Source organism: Pseudorca crassidens, chromosome 2, assembly GCF_039906515.1.
Source record: "Pseudorca crassidens isolate mPseCra1 chromosome 2, mPseCra1.hap1, whole genome shotgun sequence".
In the NCBI taxonomy this organism is placed as follows: domain Eukaryota; kingdom Metazoa; phylum Chordata; class Mammalia; order Artiodactyla; family Delphinidae; genus Pseudorca; species Pseudorca crassidens.
The window spans coordinates 22,609,187-22,630,590 of NC_090297.1; the positions used below are offsets into that span (position 1 = coordinate 22,609,187).

Consider the following 21,404-nt stretch of genomic DNA (forward strand, 5'->3'; position numbering starts at 1 on the left):
CATAAAAAATGCTATTGGTAATTTGATAGGGATTGCATTGAATCTGTAGGGTGCTTTGGGTAGTATAGTCATTTTCACAATATTGATTCTTCCAATCCAAGAATGTGGTATATCTCTCCATCTGTTGGTATCATCTTTAATTTCTTTCATCAGTGTCTTATAGTTTTCTGCATACAGGTCTTTTTGTCTCCCTAGGTAGGTTTATTCCTAGGTATTTTATTCATTTCGTTGCAATGGTAAATGGGAGTGTTTCCTTAATTTCTCTTTCAGATTTTTCAACATTAGTGTATAGGAATGCAAGAGATTTCTGTGCATTAATTTTGTATCCTGCAACTTTACCAAATTCATTGATTAGCTCTAGTAGTTTTCTGGTGGCATCTTTAGGATTCTCTATGTATAGTATCATATCATCTGCAAACAGTGACAGTTTTACTTCTTCTCTTCCAATTTGTATTCCTTTTATTTCTCTTTCTTCTCTGATTGCCGTGGCTAGGACCTCCAAAACTATGTTGAGTAATAGTGGTGAGAGTGGACATCCTTGTCTTGTTCCTGATCTTAAAGGAAATGCTTTCAGTTTTTCACCATTGAGAATGATATTTGCTGTGGGTTTGTTGTATATGGCCTTTTTTATGTTGAGGTAGGTTCCCTTTATGCCCACTTTCTGGAGAGTTTTTTATTGTAAATGGGTGTGGAATTTTGTCCAAAGCTTTTTCTGCATCTATTGAGATGACCATATGGTTTTTATTTTTCAATTTGTTACTATGGTGTATCACATTGATTGATTTGCATATAGAATCCTTGCATCCCTGAGATAAATCCCACTTGATCATGGTGTGTGATCCTTTTAATGTGTTGTTGGATTCTGTTTGCTAGTATTTTGTTGAGGATTTTTGCATTTATATTCATCAGTGATATTGGTCTGTAATTTTCTTTTTTTGTAGTATCTTTGGTTTTGGTATTAGGGTGATGGTGGCCTCATAGAATGAGTTTGGGAGTGTTCCTCCACAATTTTTTGGAAGAGTCTGAGAAGGATGGGTGTTAGCTCTTCTCTAAATGTTTGATAGAATTCACCTGTGAAGCCATCTGGTCCTGGACTTTTGTTTGTTGGAAGATTTTTAATCACAGTTTCAATTTCATTACTTGTGATTGGTCTGTTCATATTTTCTATTTCTTCCTGGTTCAGTCTGGGAAGGTTATGCCTTTCTAAGAATTTGTCCATTTCTTCCAGGTTGTCCATTTTATTGGCATAGAGTTGCTTGTAGTAGTCTCTTAGGATGCTTTGTATTTCTGCGGTGTCTGTTGTAACGTCTCCTTTTTCACTTCTGATTTTATTGATTTGAGTCCTCTCCCTCTTTTTCTTGATGAGTCTGGCTAATGGTTTATCAATTTTGTTTATCTTCTGAAAGAAGCAGCTTTTAGTTTTATTGATCTTTGCTATTGTTTTCTTTGTTTCTATTTCATTTGTTCCTTCAGGTGTAAGGTTAGATTATTTATTTGAGATTTTTCTTGTTTCTTGAGGTAGGCTTGTATAGCTATAAACTTCCTTCTTAGAACTGCTTTTGCTGCATCCCATAGGTTTTGGATCGTCGTGTTTTCATTGTCATTTGTCTCTAGGAATTTTTTGATTTCCTCTTTGATTTCTTCAGTGATCTCTTGGTTATTTAGCAAAGTATTGTTTAGCCTCAATGTGTTTGTGTTATTTACGTTTTTTTCCCAGTAATTCATTTCTAATCTCACAGCATTGTGGTCAGAAAAGATGCTTGATATGATTTCAATTTTCTTCAATTTACTGAGGCTTGATTTGTGACCCAAGATGTGGTCTATTCTGGAGAATGTTCCGTGCACACCTGAGAAGAAAGTGTAATCTGTTTTTGGATGGAATGTCCTATAAATATCAATTAAATCTATCTAGTCTATTGTATCATTTAAAGCTTCTGTTTCCCTATTGATTTTCATTTTGGATGATCTGTCTATTAGTGTAAGTGAGGTGTTTAAGTCCCCCACTATTATTGTGTTACTGTCGATTTCCTCTTTTATAGCTGTTAGCAGTTGCCTTTTGTATTGAGGTGCTCCTGTGTTGGGTGCATATATATTTATAATTGTTATATCTTCTTCTTGGATTGATCCCCTGATCATTATGTAGTGTCCTTCCTTGTCTCTTGTAACATTCTTTATTTTAAAGTCTATTTTATCTGATATGAGTATTGCTACTCCAGCTTTCTTTTGATTTCCATTTGCATGGAATATCTTTATCCATCCCCTCACTTTCAGTCTGAATGTGTCCCTAGGTCTGAAGTGGGTCTCTTATAGACAGCATATATATGGGTCTTGTGTTTGTATCCATTCAGCAAGCCTGTGTCTTTTGGTTGGAGCATTTAATCCATTCATGTTTAAGGTAATTATCGATATGTATGTTCCTATGACCATTTTCTTAATTGTTTTGGGTTTGTTTTTGTAGGTCCTTTTCTTCTCTCGTGTTTCCCACTTAGAGAAGTTCCTTTAGCATTTGTTGTAGAGCTGGTTTGGTGGTGCTGAATTCTCTTAGCTTTTGCTTGTCTGTAAAGCATTTGATTTCTCCATCGAATCTGAATGAGATCCTTGCCAGGTAGAGTAATCTTGGTTGTAGGTTCTTCCCTTTCATCACTTTAAGTATATCATGCCACTCCCTTCTGGCTTGTAGAGTTTCTGTTGAGAAATCAGCTGTTAATCGTATGGGAGTTCCTGTGTATGCTATTTGTCATTTTTCCCCTGCTGCTTTTAATAATTTTTCTTTGTCTTTAATATTTGCCAATTTGATTACTGTGTGTCTCGGTGTGTTTCTCCTTGGGTTTATCCTGTATGGGACTCTCTGCACTTCCTGGACTTGGGTGGCTATTTCCTTTCCCAAGTTAGGGACGTTTTCAACTATAATCTCTTGAAATATTTTCTGGTACTTTCTCTCTCTTCTCCTTCTGGGACCCCTATAATGTGAATATTGTTGCATTTAATGTTGTCCCAGAGGTCTCTTAGGCTGTCTTCATTTCTTTTCATTCTTTTTTCTTTATTCTGTTCCGCAGCAGTGAATTCCACCATTCTTTCTTCCAGGTCATTTATGTGTTCTTCTGCCTCAGTTATTCTGCTATTGATTCCTTCTAGTGTAGTGTTCTTTTCAGTTATTGTATTGTTCATCTCTGTTTGTTTGTTCTTTAATTCTTCTAGGTCTTTGTTAAACATTTCTTGCATCTTCTCGATCTTTGCCTCCATTCTTTTTCCAAGGTCCTGGATCATGTTCACTATCATTCTTCTGAATTCTTTTTCTGGAATGTTGCCTATCTCCACTTCATTTAGTTGTTTCTCTGGGGTTTTATCTTGTTCCTTCATCTGGAACATAGCCCTCTGCCTTTTCATCTTGTCTATCTTTCTGTGAATGTGGTTTTTGTTCCACAGGCTGCAGGATTGTAGTTCTTCTTGCTTCTGCTGTCTGCCCTCTCAGAAAAAGAATTTTGAAATAATTTATTCCAGCCATCTTATTTTATAGAAGTAGAGTGTGAAACTTAAAAAAGTAATTTGTCCAAAGTTAACCTGGTTTTGTACTGCAAATTTAAGACAGAATTCACATTTTCTGATATCCAGATCAATCCCTTTTTCCTTGATTTATTCCATGATGCCTTCTTCCTATCTCTACAGTTTGAAAACTTTTTAAGGATGCATGATCTTAAGTGGTGTTGGTCTTGATAATTACCACAGTACTTGCTGCATTGTAAGTGCTTAACAAATAAATTTTGAAAATAAGATGATTATTTTTCTTATTTAGTTGAATGTGAGCACAATTTTTATGTTCCACACTTCCTATGTGATATTTTAAGTGCATTAGAATTTCCTGTTACAACTCTTGTCCCTCTGTTTAATTTCTCTGCTCGGAAGAAAAGTACTTAAAAAAAAAAATCTTCACTCAAATCCTGATGACTAATGAAGCTGAGTACCTTTCCATAGTTTATAGGCTATTTGCATATAATTATTTCTGAAGTGCCTATTCGGATCTTTTGCTCATATTTTTATTGAGTTGTCTGTCTTATTAATGTGTAGGGGTTCTTTATATATTCTTGTCTCACTCCCAGTCTTAGGGAGAAAGCATCAGTATTTCATCATTAAATGTGATGTTTGCTTTGGGTTTTATGTAGCTACCTCTTATCAGATAAGGAAATATCTAAGAGTTTTTATCATGAATGAATGGTGACTTTTACCAAGTGTTTTCACTTCATTGGTGGATATAATATGATTTTCTCCTTTTCTGAAAAAAAATTTAACTATTTATTTTTGGCCGTGTTGGGTCTTTGTTGCTTCGCGCAGGCTTTCTCTAGTTGCCGCAAGCAGGAGCTACTCTTTGTTGCGGTGCATGGGCTTCTCATTGTGGTTGCTTCTCTTGTTGCAGAGCATGGGCTCTAGGCACGCGGGCTTCAGTAGTTTTGACACGTGGGCTCACGTTGTGGCTTGTGGGCTCTAGAGTGCAGGCTCAATAGTTGTGGCGCATGGGCTTAGTTGCTCCGTGGCATGTGGGATCTTCCCGGACCACGGCTCGAACCTGTGGCCCCTGCATTGGCAGGCGGATTCTTAACCACTGTGCCACCAGGGAAGTCCTATTTTTCTCCTTTCTTATGTTACGTGGTGGATTACATTGATTGACTTTCCATTGTTAAGCCTTCTTGGCATTCATGAAGTAGACTCAATTTGATCATAATATACTTTTCTTATGTCATTTTAGGCTTTTTGCAATGATTTTCATGAGAGAGAAAGGCCTGTAATTTTCCTTTCTTGTAATGTTGTCAGGTTTTAATATCAAGTTTATGCTGGCCTCATTAAATAAATTTGAGAAGGATTCCCTCTTTTTCTGTTCTCTGGAAGAGTTTTATGTAAGATTGGTATTATTTCTTCCTTAATGTTTGGAAGAATTCACCTATAAAGCCAGTTGATTCTAAAGATCCCTTTGTGAGAGGGTTCTTTACTTACAGAGTCAACGCCTTTATTAGAAAGGACTATTAAGATGTTCTAGTTCTTGATAATTGTGTTTTTCTAGGAAATGTCCATTCCATCTAAAATTTCAAATTTATTGCCATAAAATTGTGTATCTTTTTAATATCTATAAGATCTCTAGTACTTTTATGTTCCTGATATTGGTAATTTGTGAACCTACTGCCCCCCCTTTTAAGAGTCTTGCTACAGATCTATTAATTTTATTACTCTTTCCAAAGAACCAACTTTTGGTTTTGTTTTCTTCATATATATATATATATATATATAATTTTTTTTTTTTATTTTACGGTACGCGGACCTCTCACTGTCGCGGCCTCTCCCATTGCAGAGCACAGGCTCCGGACGCGCAGGCTCAGCGGCCATGGCTCAGGGGCCCAGCCGCTCCGCGGCACGTGGGATCCTCCCGGACCGGGGCACAAACCCGTGTCCCCTGCATCAGCAGGCGGACTCTCAACCACTGCGCCACCAGGGAAGCCCTCTTCTTATATATTTTTAATTTAATTTATGCCAGCTAGTATCTTTATTATTTTCCTTTTCCTTTTATTGAACTGTTCTTTTTCTAATTTCTTAAAAGGATACCCATTGATGTTTCTTTCTTTTTTTTTTTTTTTTTGTGGTACGCGGGACTCTCACTGTTGTGGCCTCTCCCGTTGTGGAGCACAGGCTCCGGACGCGCAGGCTCAGCGGCCATGACTCACGGGCCCAGCCGCTCCGCGGCATGTGGGATCTTCCCGGACCGAGGCACGAACCCGTGTCGCCTACATCGGCAGGCAGACTCTCAACCACTGCACCACCGGGGAAGACCCCCATTGATGTTTCTTATTTCTTAACAACCTGACCTTAGAATTCAAGCGATTTGCCTAAGGTCACATAGTTAGTCAGTGACAGAGCTAGAAGTAGAATCTAGAACTGTTCTCCCAGTGCTGCGTTTTTTTATTCTTCACCATGATGACTTCTTTTTTTGTAGAAGAAGGAGAATGAAAGATGTCACTAGTCAGTATTCATTGAGCACTTAGTATGTTCCAGACACTGTTCTAAACATTTTACATATATTATCTTTTAATCATCTGAGTTGCATATAAACTGAGTAGGACAAATCTTTTGTAGTTCTGTTTTTAAGTGTCTTTTTTTTTTCTCTGTGTGCTGTCTTCTCAGTATAAGAACTGGAAACATTTCTATGGAAGCTGTTTTTCCCTCCTTTTCCTAGATCCTTTTCCATTCTTCTTAAAAGAGAGACTTTCCCCTATTAGTTCTCCCTCTTTTATTTTTTTTTTAATGAATATAGTCCTCTAAGCTAGAGATGGTGTATTAGGGAAACTTTAATAAGAAATGCTTTATAAGGGGCCTCATTTTAATGACCATTCCCTTTCTCTTTTCTATCTGGTGCTCAAAGCATCTGCTTCACCAGCTGAAGAACTAAAACTGGTTCCAATCCTAGTTCATACGACAAGAGGGGGAAGTCACAAGGATAAGCTAATAATGACGGCAGGGATTTTTCAGTTTATATTTTTGTTGCACTTTTTGCTTTTCAAACCATTTCCATATATTCCTCTTTGGTACCAACAACCTAGCAGACAAGAAACATTTAGGAATTCTTGTTTTACTCATGAGGAAACCGGGGTACAAGAAAAGTTATATAACTTCCTAGGATCACACAACCAAGCTGTTCATCCGTCCAGTGAGTAGTGGTTGCAGTGATTCTTGCCAGGGGAATACATCCATATCATCTTTGGAGCTTTAAAACAAAACACATACCTAGGCCTCACTCTTAGATACCACATCTGTCTGTGGTGGAACTGAGCATCAGCTGGGTTTTTTGTTTGTTTTTCAAGATCCGTAGATGATTCATGTGGGCCCTCTGATAATGGGATCACTGATCCACTGCATACCCATTGTACCTATACCATACTAGCAGAAATTGTGCTAGTAAGTAACAGAGGTAGAACTAGAATTTAAGACTCCTTTTACACAATGTGATGGTTTTGAGTTTTACACTTCTCTGCTCTAATAAATAACTAAGTTTCTGTTGTTGTCAGATAAGAGCAACATAATACTGGAGTTAATTGGTCCACAAGATGATCACAACCAGCATTCTTCCTTGCCTAGACCTTCAATAATGGGAAATAATTGAATTTTTAAAGTTAAGTGTTCTCTATCTAGGTATCAAAATCTTTTAATAGTTAACAAATGAATTCATAAAACTGAAAAACCAAAACATCTTAAAAAGTAACCATTACCTCCAACACTGAATATACTAAAAAGCATTGAATTATATAGTCTAAATGGGTGTGTTTTATGGCTCAATAGAGCTGTTTAAAAAGACAAGAACCAGTCAACTACCATGATTCTCTGGGGTGATCCATAGTTTTTATAGCCTTCTAATGGAGAAAAGGAAAGAAATTTGCCTCTCTGCATAGCTGCTAGGTGATATGTTTCACTTGAACTGCATTTCAATGTGTGCATTATTAGTTTTTGCCCAACATACTCTTGAAATAATATTAACCCATAAAAAATACAAAGGCTTAGGTATGACATTAAAAGTTATTATATGTAGGATTTATAAAGTGATTTTATATCCACTGAGTATACCAATCATCCTGTAGAGTTCATATCTTCCACATTTTACAAATGATGCAACTTTCTGCCTCTGTTTCTAACTGCCGGTTTCTACACCTATACCTACTTTCCCACGTATAGTACAGACTTCCAGGGCTAGAAATGCTGAAGACTTAAATTATTTGGCTCTGCAATATTAGTACTGGATTAAAACCAAATGCAAGTGGCAAAATAACACATGGTGAAAGCATGGGCTATGTTTCTATGATGCCAGGCAGAAACGAATTAATTCTTTGAGAGGAGGTGTGAATACACATGTATAATGATACTTTAACACAACTGTGAGCAAAATATTTTGTCACATTCTCCTGTGTTGTTAGATTTGGTCTGCCATCTGCCATTCTTGCGCTGACTGGCTTAGAGCACTCATGAGTAGCAGGGACTTGCAAGAGGCTACAGAGTGTTCATTGAAAGATAAGGTAGATCCTCGAGGGGGATGGGGGGCAGAAGGATTGGGAGTTTGGGATTAGCAGATACAGTCTAGTATATATAGGATGGATAAACAACAAAGTCCTACTGTATAGCATAGGGAACTATATTCAATATCCTGTGATAAACCATAATGGAAAATAATATGAAAAAGAATATATATATGGCTGAATCACTTTGCTATACAGCAGAAATTAACACAACATTGTAAATAAACTATACTTCAATAAAATATTTTAAAAAAGAAAAAAAAAGGAAAGATAAAGTAGATCCTTGTGTTTCTGTTGCTTTTCCTGTGTATCCTCTGAGGAGTTATTTCTTTCATTGGACATCATTACAGAATGTCAAGCATTTTTTTCTTGGTGTTGTGTATATGAAGTAGTTGTGAATTTCAATTTTTAATCTGTTCTGATTCATGGAATTCCTTTGTATGACCTAATTTTTACTGCTTATACATATAAATTTATCAGGAAAATTTAAGTTCAGAATACTCAGTTTAAGAAGGCAGGAAAAGAATCAACATTGTGAAAATGACTATACTATCCAAAGCAATCTACAGATTCAGTGCAATCCTTATCAAACTACCACTGGCATTTTTCACAGAACTAGAACAAAAAATTTCACAATTTGTATGGAAAGACAAAAGACCCAGAATAGCCAAAGCAATCTTGAGAAAGAAAAACGGAGCTGGAGGAATCAGGCTCCCTGACTTCAGACTATAGTACAAAGCTACAGTAATCAAGACAGTATGGTACTGGCACAGAAACAGAAATATAGATCAATGGAACAGGATAGAAAGCCCAGAGATAAAGCCACGCACATATGGTCACCTTTTCTTTGATAAAGGAGGCAAGAATATACAGTGGAGAAAAGACAGCCTCTTCAATAAGTGGTGCTGGAAAAACCGGACAGCTACATGTAAAAGAATGAAATTAGAATGCTCCCTAACACCATACACAGAAATAAACTCAAAATGGATTAAAGACCTAAATGTAAGGGCAGACACTATAAAACTCTTAGAGGAAAACATAGGCAGAACCCTCTATGACATAAATCACAGCAAGATCCTTTTTGACCCACCTGCTAGAGAAATGGAAATAAAAACAAAAATAAACAAATGGGACATAATGAAACTTAAAAGCTTTTGCACAGCAAAGGAAACCATAAACAAGACGAAAAGACAACCCTCAGAATGGGAGAAAATATTTACAAATGAAGCAACTGACAAAGGATTAATCTCCAAAATTTACAAGCAGCTCATGCAGCTCAGTATCAAAAAAACAAACAACCCAATCCAAAAATGTGCAGAAGACCTAAATAGACATTTCTCCAAAGAAGATATACAGATTGCCAACAAACACAGGAAAGAATGCTCAACATCATTAATCATTAGAGAAATGCAAATCAAAACTACAATGAGATATCATCTCACACCAGTCAGAATGGGCATCATCAAAAAATCTAGAAACAATAAATGCTGGAGAGGGTGTGGAGAAAAGGGAACCCCCTTGCACTGTTGGTGGGAATGTAAATTGATAAGCCACTATGGAGAACAGTATGGAGGTTCCTTAAAAAACTAAAAATAGAACTACCAAACGACCCAGCAATCCCACTACTGGGCATATACCCTGAGAAAACCATAATTCAAAAAGAGTCATGTACTACAATGTTCATTGCAGCTCTATTTACAGTAGCCAAGACATGGAAGCAACCTAAGTGTCCATCAACAGATGAATAGATAAAGAAGATGTGGCACATATATACAATAGAATATTACTCGGCCATAAAAAGAAATGAAGTTGAGTTATTTGTAGTGAGGTGGATGGACCTAGAGTCTGTCATACAGAGTGAAGTCAGTCAGAAAGAGAAAAACAAATACCGTAAGCTAACACATATATATGGAATCTAAAAAAAAAAAAAAATGGTCATGAAGAACCTAGGGGCAAGACAGGAATAAAGACGCAGACCTACTAGAGAATGGACTTGAGGATACGGGGAGGGAGGAGGAAGGGTAAGCTGGGACAAAGTGAGAGAGTGGCATGGACATATATACACTACCAAACGTAAAATAGATAGCTGGTGGGAAGCAGCCGCATAGCACAGGTAGATCAGCTCGGTGCTTTGTGACCACCTAGAGGGGTGGCATAGGGAGGGTGGAAGGGAGGGAGACGCAAGAGGGAAGAGATATGGGGATATATGTATATGTATAACTGACTCACTTTGTTATAAAGCAGAAACTAATACACCATTGTAAAGCAATTATACTCCAATAAAGATGTTAAAAAAAAAAGGCAGGAAAGTGTGTAATAAAAATCATAAAGATTTCCATGTAAGATAATTAAAATTTAAAAGTCTCAGCACATGAAGGATAATGATCTGTTATCAGAAATATTAAATCATGTGGAAACACACTACATACCTAGACTTTGCCAGGTAAGTGAGGTCTTACTACGAAGTATGTGGATGTTTTCTTTTAGTTCCTGAAAGAATGAAGATAAAAATCATAAAAAGGGTATGAGTGATTGTTTTTAAGTGAGTGATCTGAAACTTAGATGCCCAGTAATCCAAACCAAAACAACTCTTAACTCTGTGAAAAGATAAAGCTTTTGTCATAAGCTTATATTGTATATTCCCTCTAAAACAGTCTGTATAGTCTATATACAGTCTTTGCCCTAAATCAGGGTTTCTTAACCTAGCAACCTTGTCCTATACACACTAGAGCCAGTACCCCCTCCTACTTCACTCCTCAGTTGTGACAACCAAAAATGTCTCCAGACATTGCCAGATGTTCTCTGCGGTGTCAAAATCACCCCTGGTTTAGAACTGCTGCCCTAAAATATTAGAGAATAGGAACAATAATGCAAATTGATAAGACTCTGGAAGAGGATAGGGTAGAACTCAAAGGGTTGTTTTGGTTTTTTTAAGGACTAAAGGCCAAAGGTTTTGAATTTTATTTCATTTTTTTAATTAATATTTTTGGAGTATAGTTGATTACAATGTTGTGTTAGTTTCTGCTGTGTAGCAAAGTGAATCAATTATACATAATCATATATCCACTCTTTTTTAATTCTTTTCCCATATAGGTCATTATAGAGTATTGAGTAAAGTTCCCTGTGCTATCCAGTAGGTTCTTATTAGTTATCTGTTTTATATGTAGTAGTGTGTATATGCCAATCCTAATCTCCCAATTTATCCCTCCCCGTCCCTTTCCTCCTTGGTAACCATAAATTTGTTTTCTACATTTGTGACTCAATTTCTGTTTTGTAAATAAGTTCATTTGTACCATTTTTTTAGATTCCACATATAAGTTATATCCTATGATATTTGTCTTTCTCTGTTTGACTTCACTCAGTACAACAATCACTAGGTCCATTGATGTTGCTGCAAATGGCATTATTTTGTTCTTTTTTATGGCCGAGTAATATTCCACTGTATATATGTACCACATCTTCTTTATCTGTTCATCCGTCAATGGACACTTAGGTTGCCTCCATGTCCTGGCTATTGTAAATAGTGCTGCAGTGAACATTGGGGTGCATGTGTCTTTTCAAATTATGGTTTTCTCCAGATATATGCCCAGGAATGGGATTGTTGGATCATATGGTAGCTCTATTTTTAGTTTTTTAAGGAACCTCCATACTGTTCTGTATGTTAGTGGCTGTACCAATTTACATTGCCACCAACAGTGTAGGAGGGTTCCCTTTTCTCTACACCCTTTCCAACATTTATTGTTTGTAGTGTTTTTTTTTTTTTTTTTGCGGTACGCGGGCCTCTCACTGTTGTGACTTCTCCCCTTGCGGAGCACAGGCTCCAGATGCGCGGGCTCAGCGGCCATGGCTCACGGGCCCAGCTGCTCCGCGGTATGTGGGATCTTCCCGGCCCAGGGCACGAACCCGCGTCTCCTGCATCGGCAGGCGGACTCTCAACCACTGCGCCACCAGGAAAGCCCTGTAGATTTTTTTGATGATGGCCGTTCTGACCAGTGTGAGGTAATACCTCATTGTAGTTTTTTTTTGTTTGTTTGTTTGTTTTGTGGTATGTGGGCCTCTCACTGTTGTGGCCTCTCCCGTTGCGGAGCACAGGCTCCGGACGCGCAGGCTCAGCGGCCATGGCTCACGGGCCCAGCCGCTCCGCGGCATGTGGGATCTTCCCGGACCGGGCCATGAACCCGCGTCCCCTGCATCGGAAGGCGGACTCTCAACCACTGCGCCACCAGGGAAGCCCGAGTTGTTTGGGGTTTTTTTGATATTGAGCTGCATGAACTTTTATATATTTTAGAAATTAATCCCTCGTCAGTCACTTTGTTTGCAAATATTTTCTCGCATTCTGTGGGTTGTCTTTTCATTTTGTTTATAGTTTCCTTTGCTGTGCAAAAGCTTTTAAGTTTCATTACGTCCCATTTGTTTATTTTTGTTTTTATTTTCATTAGGAGGTGGATCAAAAAAGATCTTGTTGCAATTTATGTCAGAGAGTGTTCTGCAAATGGATTAAATGCCCCAACCAAAGGACATAGAATGGCTGAATGGATTGAATTTTATTTTTTAATCAAACAATTAAAAAGGAAAGTGTCTGATTCAAAGATTTGACCTTAAGCTTAAAGAAGCATCAAAATATGTACATGTCTTATAAGAAGATTCCTTTATCAAGCTATTTTGTAATCATTCTGAGGAGGCTTAGCAGAAGAAATCAGACTTAATCCTTTTTCCTAGAATATATTTTTAGGTTCCTGAAACCACCTATAAATAAATGGATCTTTATTTCAAAAGGCCTTCATAGAAGAAATCAGACTTAATTAACCCATTTTTTCCTTCATAGACTACCTTGCAGGTTCTTGAAACTAATAGATTACAAGGTTAAACAATCTTGCCAACTTTTTAATAAAATGAGTTTTCCATTTTTTTTTTCATATATTTCTGTGTCCACGTCCACCCACCTCCCGCCTCCTGTCCCACCCTTTATGGAACATTATCGTCAGGACATTTTAGCTTTTCTGTTAGGGTAATTTTAGCTTTCTTATTGCCATTATTGCCATCAGTTACCTGCCAGAGCACTAATAATTTATTTTTTACCTTCTGTATGGTAGCCCACTGGACACTGTACCACTCGTATGTGTCCTGGAGTCACAGTTATTTCACCTGGTGGCTGTGAAGTAGTACAGTGACTCTTGCCTTCACTTGTCCTTCACTTGTGCCTTTTTCACGTAGCAGCAGCCGTTGATTCAGCAGACCGAAGTCCTCGGCCCACCTCTGCACCGGCCATTGCTCAGAGTCAGGCCGCAGAAGGCAGCGTCCCAGGTGCACCTGTTAAAAAAGCAGTGGTTTCTAAAACACCGAAGGAAACAGTGCAGGTTGAAGTGAAAAAGGAAGAAGTCCCACCTGAGCAACCTGAGCCAGAGCTCACAGAAGTGTGGAAGGTATGTCATAAGCCCAGATGTCTAGCTAATTCACTTTTTGGTTCAGAGGTGTTGACTCCTTGACCAGGAAGATTCTCAAAGCACTGTTTTTTGTCGGATCCTAACAAAGTTATTTCTTCCTCACTCTTTCGGAAAGAAGATATCTCCCATTAACCTGTAAAATATTTTCATAGAATTATGTCATGAAGTAGTTGTAAGCTATCCCAGTTTTCTGGTGACCTACAGCTTTACCCAACTTAAATCTTAAAAAATGAGTCTGTAAAACACACCAGAACTGTGATCATCTGTTTTTAAAAATAATTTTTACTCATCCAGAAGGAATTTCCACATTCCTTTTTAAGAGTAAGCTCTGCTAGTATGAGTAAAATATAATTTGATTTCCTAAAATGGATATATGTGTAACATACCCAAAGAATATCCAGATATTATATAAAGCACATCTATATGGTTGTTCAAATCTTAAGAAACTTTACAAAAAGGGGAAGATCCATTATGTAGGGGAGGTTATGCTACTGGGTTGTTTACAGTTCTGAGTTGATTGTACCCACAGTCACCGAACTTTGTTGAAACATCACCAATTTAATTAGTAGATTTCCCAGGAGTAACAGTATCTGGACTGATCTTTTATATGTTGATAAGCTTTTTAAAATACATTTAAACAGTGATGGAGTTGAGCTGTCAGTTCAGATTTATTGAAGTAAATACGAGTCTCACTGTTGACAACAGGAATTAATAGAAGCAGTCTTTATAAGAAAAATTACATTTTTATATGTCTGTTAAGGAGTTTAAAACCATATAAGACCTTGGTAAGTGCTCTCCCCTTGGCAGATGGATTAATCCTGTTCTTTTGGAGCCAGTTCAATATCTAGTTTACCTATGGAGCAGTGGCCAATCTGGCTCTGTTTTGACTGTATTAAAAAAAAAAAAACTATTCAATATGACATATAGTTTTTATGGTCCTTTGAGACCAACTTGAATCCAGAGTGAATGGTAGGTGTTTGCATTTTTGTATCTAGCCAAATGTGCATGACATTGACCACCAGGTTCAGTATCAACAATGCCTTTTTAATGTTAGACTACTTCAGTTTTTAATGTTAGGGTAGCTCACCTGGCACTTTTGACTGTCCTTCCATTTGTGATACTAACTGAAAAGTGTTAGATTACTGGAATTGGCAAGGGAATCTTTTTGGTGGCTAAGATTCTTTTGGCTTTCTGCTAACTTATTTGTTCTTTTGCCTGTGTGACAGACATAAGTATCTTCAAGAATAGGTTCCCTTTGCTCTTGGGACCTCAGCAGAGTGGAGAGATCACTTCCTGTTATATGCTCACCATTTAAGTGCCAGTTGGGGGTCTTCTTGCCAGTTAATTCTATATAAATAAATTTTGAGATACTTGTATTGAGATCAGACTGAAAGCCACCTCTGATAACCTTCTGTTACTGTAATAGTAGTGACGGAGTTAAGGGTGACTCTGAGTTGATTTTATTTGTAGCAGTTAGAAAATAATTAAGGAATTTGCCTGAAGCTGTATTTACTATATAAAGTAGCCTTGTAATTGTGGAAATCTCATTGCCTAACACTAAGTTGGTGCCCGATAGAGATAGCTTTTTGGCATCTTGAGTCATTTGACAAGACCTACTTTGCAGGTGTGGAGATAGTACCTTTCCTCATGTACATCTTTATCTCCATTGATATTCTCTGTAGGAGCTTAAATAGAACTACTGTTGCTACTTGGTCTCCATTCTTAGATTGAAGTAGAGGCTCTCAATTTCTTGCTGTTGGATTGCTAAGGACCCAAAGCAAGAAGTCATCATTCATTGAAACAAGTAATTTAAGCTTTACGGAATAATTGAAAACTTCCATTTGCTAAGCATTCACAACTCTATGAAGATATTATCTCCATTTTATCAATAAAAGACTTAAAACTCAGGTGAAATAACTTGTTAATGGCAACACAGCAATAATCCCAGAATAATCCCAGTTATTTCTACTGAGATTCAGAGTAGAAATAACCCAAATTGTTAATTACCCCAGTAGTTAAAAGGACTGTAGCCAGATGTGCTTATGATTTGACAGTGTCACAAAGGTTGGTATCATCTTATGTTCTTTACATTCAGTCCTAGAGAAAACAGCACAATGACATTATATTCTGAGGTAATGCTCCCAAGTGTGATTAAAAAGAATGTGTCAAGGGAATTCCCTGGAGGTCCAGTGGTTATGACTATGTGCTTTCACTGCTGAGGGCCCAGGTTTGATCCCTGGTTGGGGACCTAGAATCCCGCAAGCTGCACAGCGGCCAGAAAAAGAAAAAAAGAAAGAAAGAGTACATCAAAACCACAGATTAATGAGGTTCTGTAAAGAACGTAGTGATACAGGGTGATTGATTTGACGCTTAATAAAAACATTTTTCTCATTTTGATATATCCAGTGCTTTAGGCATTGATCACTCTTGGTTTTTAAATTTATGCTTACTCCATTTTGGGTATATAAAATGACTGCTGCTAAAGGTATTTCAAAGCCAGGCAGGAGGCCTTAGTTATTCTCTTCCTGTTCTTAAGGATGAATCTTTTCCATCCACCGAACACATGGGCTCCAACTCCCTGGAGAGGAGATTACAGTGTGTTGAATGTTGCAGCTGAGCCCTGTGTGTGCTTATTTATAAATCAGCCTTGGAAGTAATTGCATGCATCAGTAACAATTTGAATTGAGTTTATTTTGATGTGTTGTTGTCTAATAAACTCAAGGGTTAAACTTGCCTCCTTAAATATATTGATCAACTAACAAAATTTTTTGTATTTACTTGCTTGGTGTCATATGTGGTTTATTTTATGTGTGCTCTAAACTGTAAAGATGTTCTTTTTGTTTCTGTCATGTATGTCATACATTGGTATCTTCATTTGTAAATTTGTTTTTATGTTATTTAAGATACTTCTACATCATTTTTAAAAAGCAAAACAAAAACATATGACTTTTTAAAGTCTAAATTATTATTTTTAATAAGTACTTTTTAATCAATAAGTATAAATATGTTCTCTTCATGAATAGAATAATTACCTTAATTTTCTTTTTTGATCTTTTGGTTGTCCATATTACCTCTTCAGCTTTGAGAATGTGATGGTGAACTAACAGATTGTTCTTGAGAGCAGTGTCCTTGCCTGTAATACCCCCGTAAGACTGCATCATGATGATTACATATCAGCTTATTTCACAAGCAGCCTAAAGATGCAGCTGATTTGGAAATGACGCTATTCATAGAAACCTACTAACCTGAAATGTTTTTACCACTTTATTTCTTAAATGTAGGTGGAAAAAACCCACATCGAGGTCACAGTACCCACCTCAAATGGTGACCAAATACAGGTTTGTGCCAATAGGCCACTTATTCCTTTTCCCTCCCTCCCCAATTTTTTCTTCCCTCCCACTCCCTGCTCCTTACAAAAAAATTATAAGTTGAAGGTTCAAAAAAACTTCAATGAGCCAATATTTTATCATTTTTCTTTCTTTTTTTAATAATGGCAAAACAGAAGCTTGCAGAAAAAAATGAAGATCTGATAAGAATGAGGAAGGTTAGCCATTTTTCACTTTCACAAAATCACTTTACCATCACCCATGCTGACTTTCAAAGTGCATTAAAAAGACAGTGATCCATTCTTTTCATTGATTTCTCTTAATCCGAAATTACTTTCTAATAGCAGGTATACATATACACATGTTATGTATATATATGCATATACATACACACATATGTATACCAAAGAAATTATAATCCTATACTATATATTGAAAAATTTCATTAAAATAAACTTTCCAGTAGGAAAATATCTTTTTAAACAGAATGAAATAATTAGTGAAGGCCAAATCTATCCTTTATATTTAAACTTTATAAGAAATATTTCACAGTGGTACCATATGCTTGGAATTGTTGACAGTATTTTATGCATATTTATTATGGAAACCATCATAGCAGCAACTCCCAGTATTGCTAATAATTATGGGTTTGGCTGTTCTGTGTCTCATTCTTCCCAACCATAGAGTAGGATGAATCAATTCTTACTGAATAGAATATTGATTGACCATGTATAAAATGCCCTTAGATCTTTCTTATGGAAGATATTAGAGCCGTACGTACCTGCAGTATTACTAAGTTTGAAATAATGTCCAAAACGCTAAATAATGTCTTAAAGCATTTCCCTACTCCATGGAACACGGAGAGTCAAGGCTTCTTAAAGTCATGCATTTTAAGGTAACCCTCAGACAGCTCACAGAGGAACGTAAAGCAGCTTGTTATGTAAGAAGCCAATGAAGCCAGGAGCACTGTCTATTTAAATAACATCGTCGCATTCTTCCATCATTCATGAACAATGTCATCCATTTTCTAGTGGTCATCGTGTCCTCTGTGTGTCCTTGTGGTTCTGTGACCATTTCATGTTGGCATATGCTGCTCTATGGACATTTAATTTTTAATATTTTTTTGGTTTGCCAATTTGCAGTTTTTTCGCGCAAGAACAACATTTTAATTTTTTATGCTTTTCTGTTTTTCCCTCTTTCATTTTCACAGAAAAAGAGAGAGAGACTAGATGGTGAAAACATTTATATCAGACATAGCAATTTAATGTTGGAGGTTTGTATGAACTTGAAGCTTATTTCAGTTGGTTGCCTGTAACCTTCTGCATTCTTTGCTGATTCCCTTTCTTCTTTCTATGCTGCGTTTGGTTTTGCATGCCATTGCATGAGAGAATTTTAGGTTTAAAATGCTTTTGCATGTTGGTAAACATGAAGATATGCAACCATCTCTACTTCTGACTCTTTAGTTTCCATCTCTCATACTTATCTAAAAAATATATGATTGGGACTACCTCAGCATCCCATGGTTCCATTGTTTTACCCACTTTTAGAAAGAACTACATCACTGTTTAAAAGTTCCTTGAATTGCCCAAGAGTATAAACTCCTGTATGTTTCAAGCATCAAATTTATACAATTTTTTCATCTTCTGAATCAGGAGAATGTAGAAAAATAGGAGAAATGATCACAATTCAAAATGGACTTAACTTTTCGAGGATACCAAAAAAATGACAGAAGAATAATCAGGGGGAAAAAAAAGTAAGATACAGGAAGGAAAGAAGGGAGGCTAGCATTTAATGAGTAGTTAGTATGATATTAGATAGTTTAATTATAAAACAAGCCTATGGGTATGGGATTTTTATTTTAAAGAGAAAATTGAGGCTAAGAGAAATTAAGTAATTTCCTTGTGGTTATAGAGCTGGTAAATCAGTAAAGCTAGGATTTGTGTTAGGGTCCATCTAACTCTATTAAACTACACTTTTTTTTTTCCCATTCGGAAATAGCAACATACTATGTGCAGTAGGAATTGTAAGGTCATTTTCCCATTGTATTTAATATCGGTCAGATTTTCACCAAGCCTATATTAGTATACTTTATCTAGTGTCAGGCTCCACACGGGATAAGGAAAAAACTAACTAGAAGATTAGAGGAACTCTATGAGGAAAAATTAAGGAAATTGGAGTTATTCTGTACAGAAACAGGCCATGTTTACACTTCAGAAACTCTTACCTGGAAGCTAATGATCTAATTATCTTACAACTCCACTCAAGACAGAACCAAAAGAAATGGGTATAAATTCTGACATCAGAGATTTAACTCAAGTATAAAGGAAATGTAACTATATAGGAAGATGATAAATCATTCTTGCCTTCAGGAAGCATCCAATGTAGGGACAAATGGAAGAGAGAAACAATAAATAAGTAAGCAAATACTGATAAAATGATTACAAGTTATTAAAAAAGCTATGAAGGGGAAATAGTATGCTGTGCTAATAAAAAGGACCTGCTCTAAATAAGATGGACAGGGAAGTTGTCTATGAAGAGGTAACACTTAAGCTGAGACCTGAAAGATGGACATATGTAATGGTAAATATTATTAAAGTGGATGTTTGAAGCAACTTTTTTAGATAGAACTCTAATAGCATCCAGTAATTACTTAACGTCATCTATTCTTTGTCAATACATATATTTTGAGCGCCTGCTAGGTATAAGATACTTTGATAAAAATAAAAATTATGGCCAGTTTTCATTAATCATGTACTGTGTGGTAGGCACAATACCAAGTGTTTTATATATGTTTACCTCATGTAACATGAAGTTTTCTTAGGCTGGACCCTAGGATATTTCAAACTTGGTAACTAGATCTCTTTGCTTTAGCGCATAGCTGAAACTAGACCTGAATGGTTCCACTTCTGAGATTAGGGAGAATAACAGATATCAGTTGATCTCCTTATACTCAGCAATGTAACATCTCGCAATTCCAAACATGCCTATTTCTTGACTTGTCCATCTGTAATTCTGCCTCTTAACTGGAACCTGCAGTACCAATCATATATTTGTCCTTTGTTCAATGAGGTGTGTTATGGCTTCTGAGACTCACAAAGTCCTTGTGTGTGATACGTTTTTCCCAGTATTCCATTGACAGCCATGAGAGGGGATTTCTAAATAAGTGTGTGTTTGAAAATTAAAACTACTAACTATCTTTTGAGAATATTTTCTACTTAATTAAATGTTTGGTTTGATTGCTGCTAAAATTATAGGATGATAGGCATCAGAAAGTGTCTAATCTGAAAACAGCCCAAGTAGTTTGGCTAACCATCATTCTCTAGTATTGTAAAAGTTTTTTTCCCCCGCTTAGGGAAGTTCTCTCAAGTTATCTGTCACTCTAGCAGATTTTTTTTTAAGCATTCCCTCCTCCCCCTACTCCTACCCCACCCCCACTAATGCTTTGTTCTGGCACAAATAAGGTCGAGTTCATTTTTAGATCTACTGTTTCCTCCTCCATCTCCCAGTGAGAACCTGTTGCAAGTTTCTGTGACAAATTCTATTTGGAGCAGGTCCCTTTGAGATCTTAATTTAACTCTGTGCCCCCACAGGTTTCCAACAGAGCCAGCTAAGAAGGATGGAGAAAGCTCCCTCAGAAGCTGCTGATTTTATTGGAACATTTATTTTCTCAGGTTCCAAGCCAATCAAAAGCTAGGCAGGACAAGTAACAAATCACCACTCTTTTATAGTAAGAGGCTAATAACCCAGAGAGTTATGGTTTTATCATAGCCTCTCTTGATCATTTTTTTTTTCTTTTTTTTTTGTGGTACGCGGGCCTCTCACTGTTGTGGCCTCTCCCGTTGCGGAGCACAGGCTCCGGACGCGCAGGCTCAGCAACCATGGCTCACGGGCCCAGCCGCTCCGCGGCATGTGGGATCTTCCCGGACTGGGGCACGAACCCATGTCCCCTGCATCGGCAGGCGGACTCCCAACCACGGCGCCACCAGGGAAGCCCAATCATTTTTTTTTTTTTTTTTGCTCCATTCTCACCTTTAACCCTCCCTAATACGTTTAGTTCTTGGCCCCAGCAGATTTGATTTTGTCAGGAGCTAGGTCACAGAGCCTTCCATGCCTGATGGGTCTCAGTTGTTCAGCCTACTACTGAGTCTTTGACTGACCTTGTTCCTGCTTTTCTTTAGCTAGTAAACATGCTTTTCTTGCTTTCAGCTAGAACAAAAGTGCAAAATGTTGTTTCCCCATGGTGAAGCCCATATTCTTGAGCTATACTCACATTCCATCCCAGCAGGCAAGAGGTACTCTTATGGGGGAGCTGCAGGATTGCCCTTTTTGGGTTAGTTTTCTCTTTGACTGATCTAAAAGCACAGAAACATCATTCAGTCTTGCAAAAATAAAAAGAATAGACTATTAAATGAATTTTCTGAATGAATATCTCCAGAATCAAAATTGTGTCATATGCCTCACTGATTCTTTTTCCTATACTGTTTTCTCTTTGACATTGCTTTTGAAAAAAATTTACTTAATTGCAGCCTATATTGCCCCAGGAAAAACTTTGAAAACAATTTTTTATTTAAATGAATTCCTCCCCCCAA

General features: G+C 37.1%; 1 protein-coding gene across 30 annotated transcripts in view; it reads left to right on the forward strand.

Moving 5' to 3' along the window:
* EPB41 (erythrocyte membrane protein band 4.1) overlaps window positions 1-21,404 on the forward strand; it is a 206,200-nt gene that overhangs the window by 131,962 nt on the left and 52,834 nt on the right. For 10 of the 30 annotated variants that reach the window (XM_067725137.1, XM_067725131.1, XM_067725136.1 and 7 more), the window contains exons 12-15: window positions 13,260-13,468; window positions 16,771-16,827; window positions 16,992-17,033; window positions 18,026-18,088. In XM_067725137.1, the coding sequence (XP_067581238.1) occupies window positions 13,260-13,468; window positions 16,771-16,827; window positions 16,992-17,033; window positions 18,026-18,088 (371 nt within the window). The remainder of the gene's footprint in view (window positions 1-13,259; window positions 13,469-16,770; window positions 16,828-16,991; window positions 17,034-18,025; window positions 18,089-21,404) is intronic. The other 20 variants (XM_067725143.1, XM_067725124.1, XM_067725134.1 and 17 more) reach the window with 8 other exon arrangements.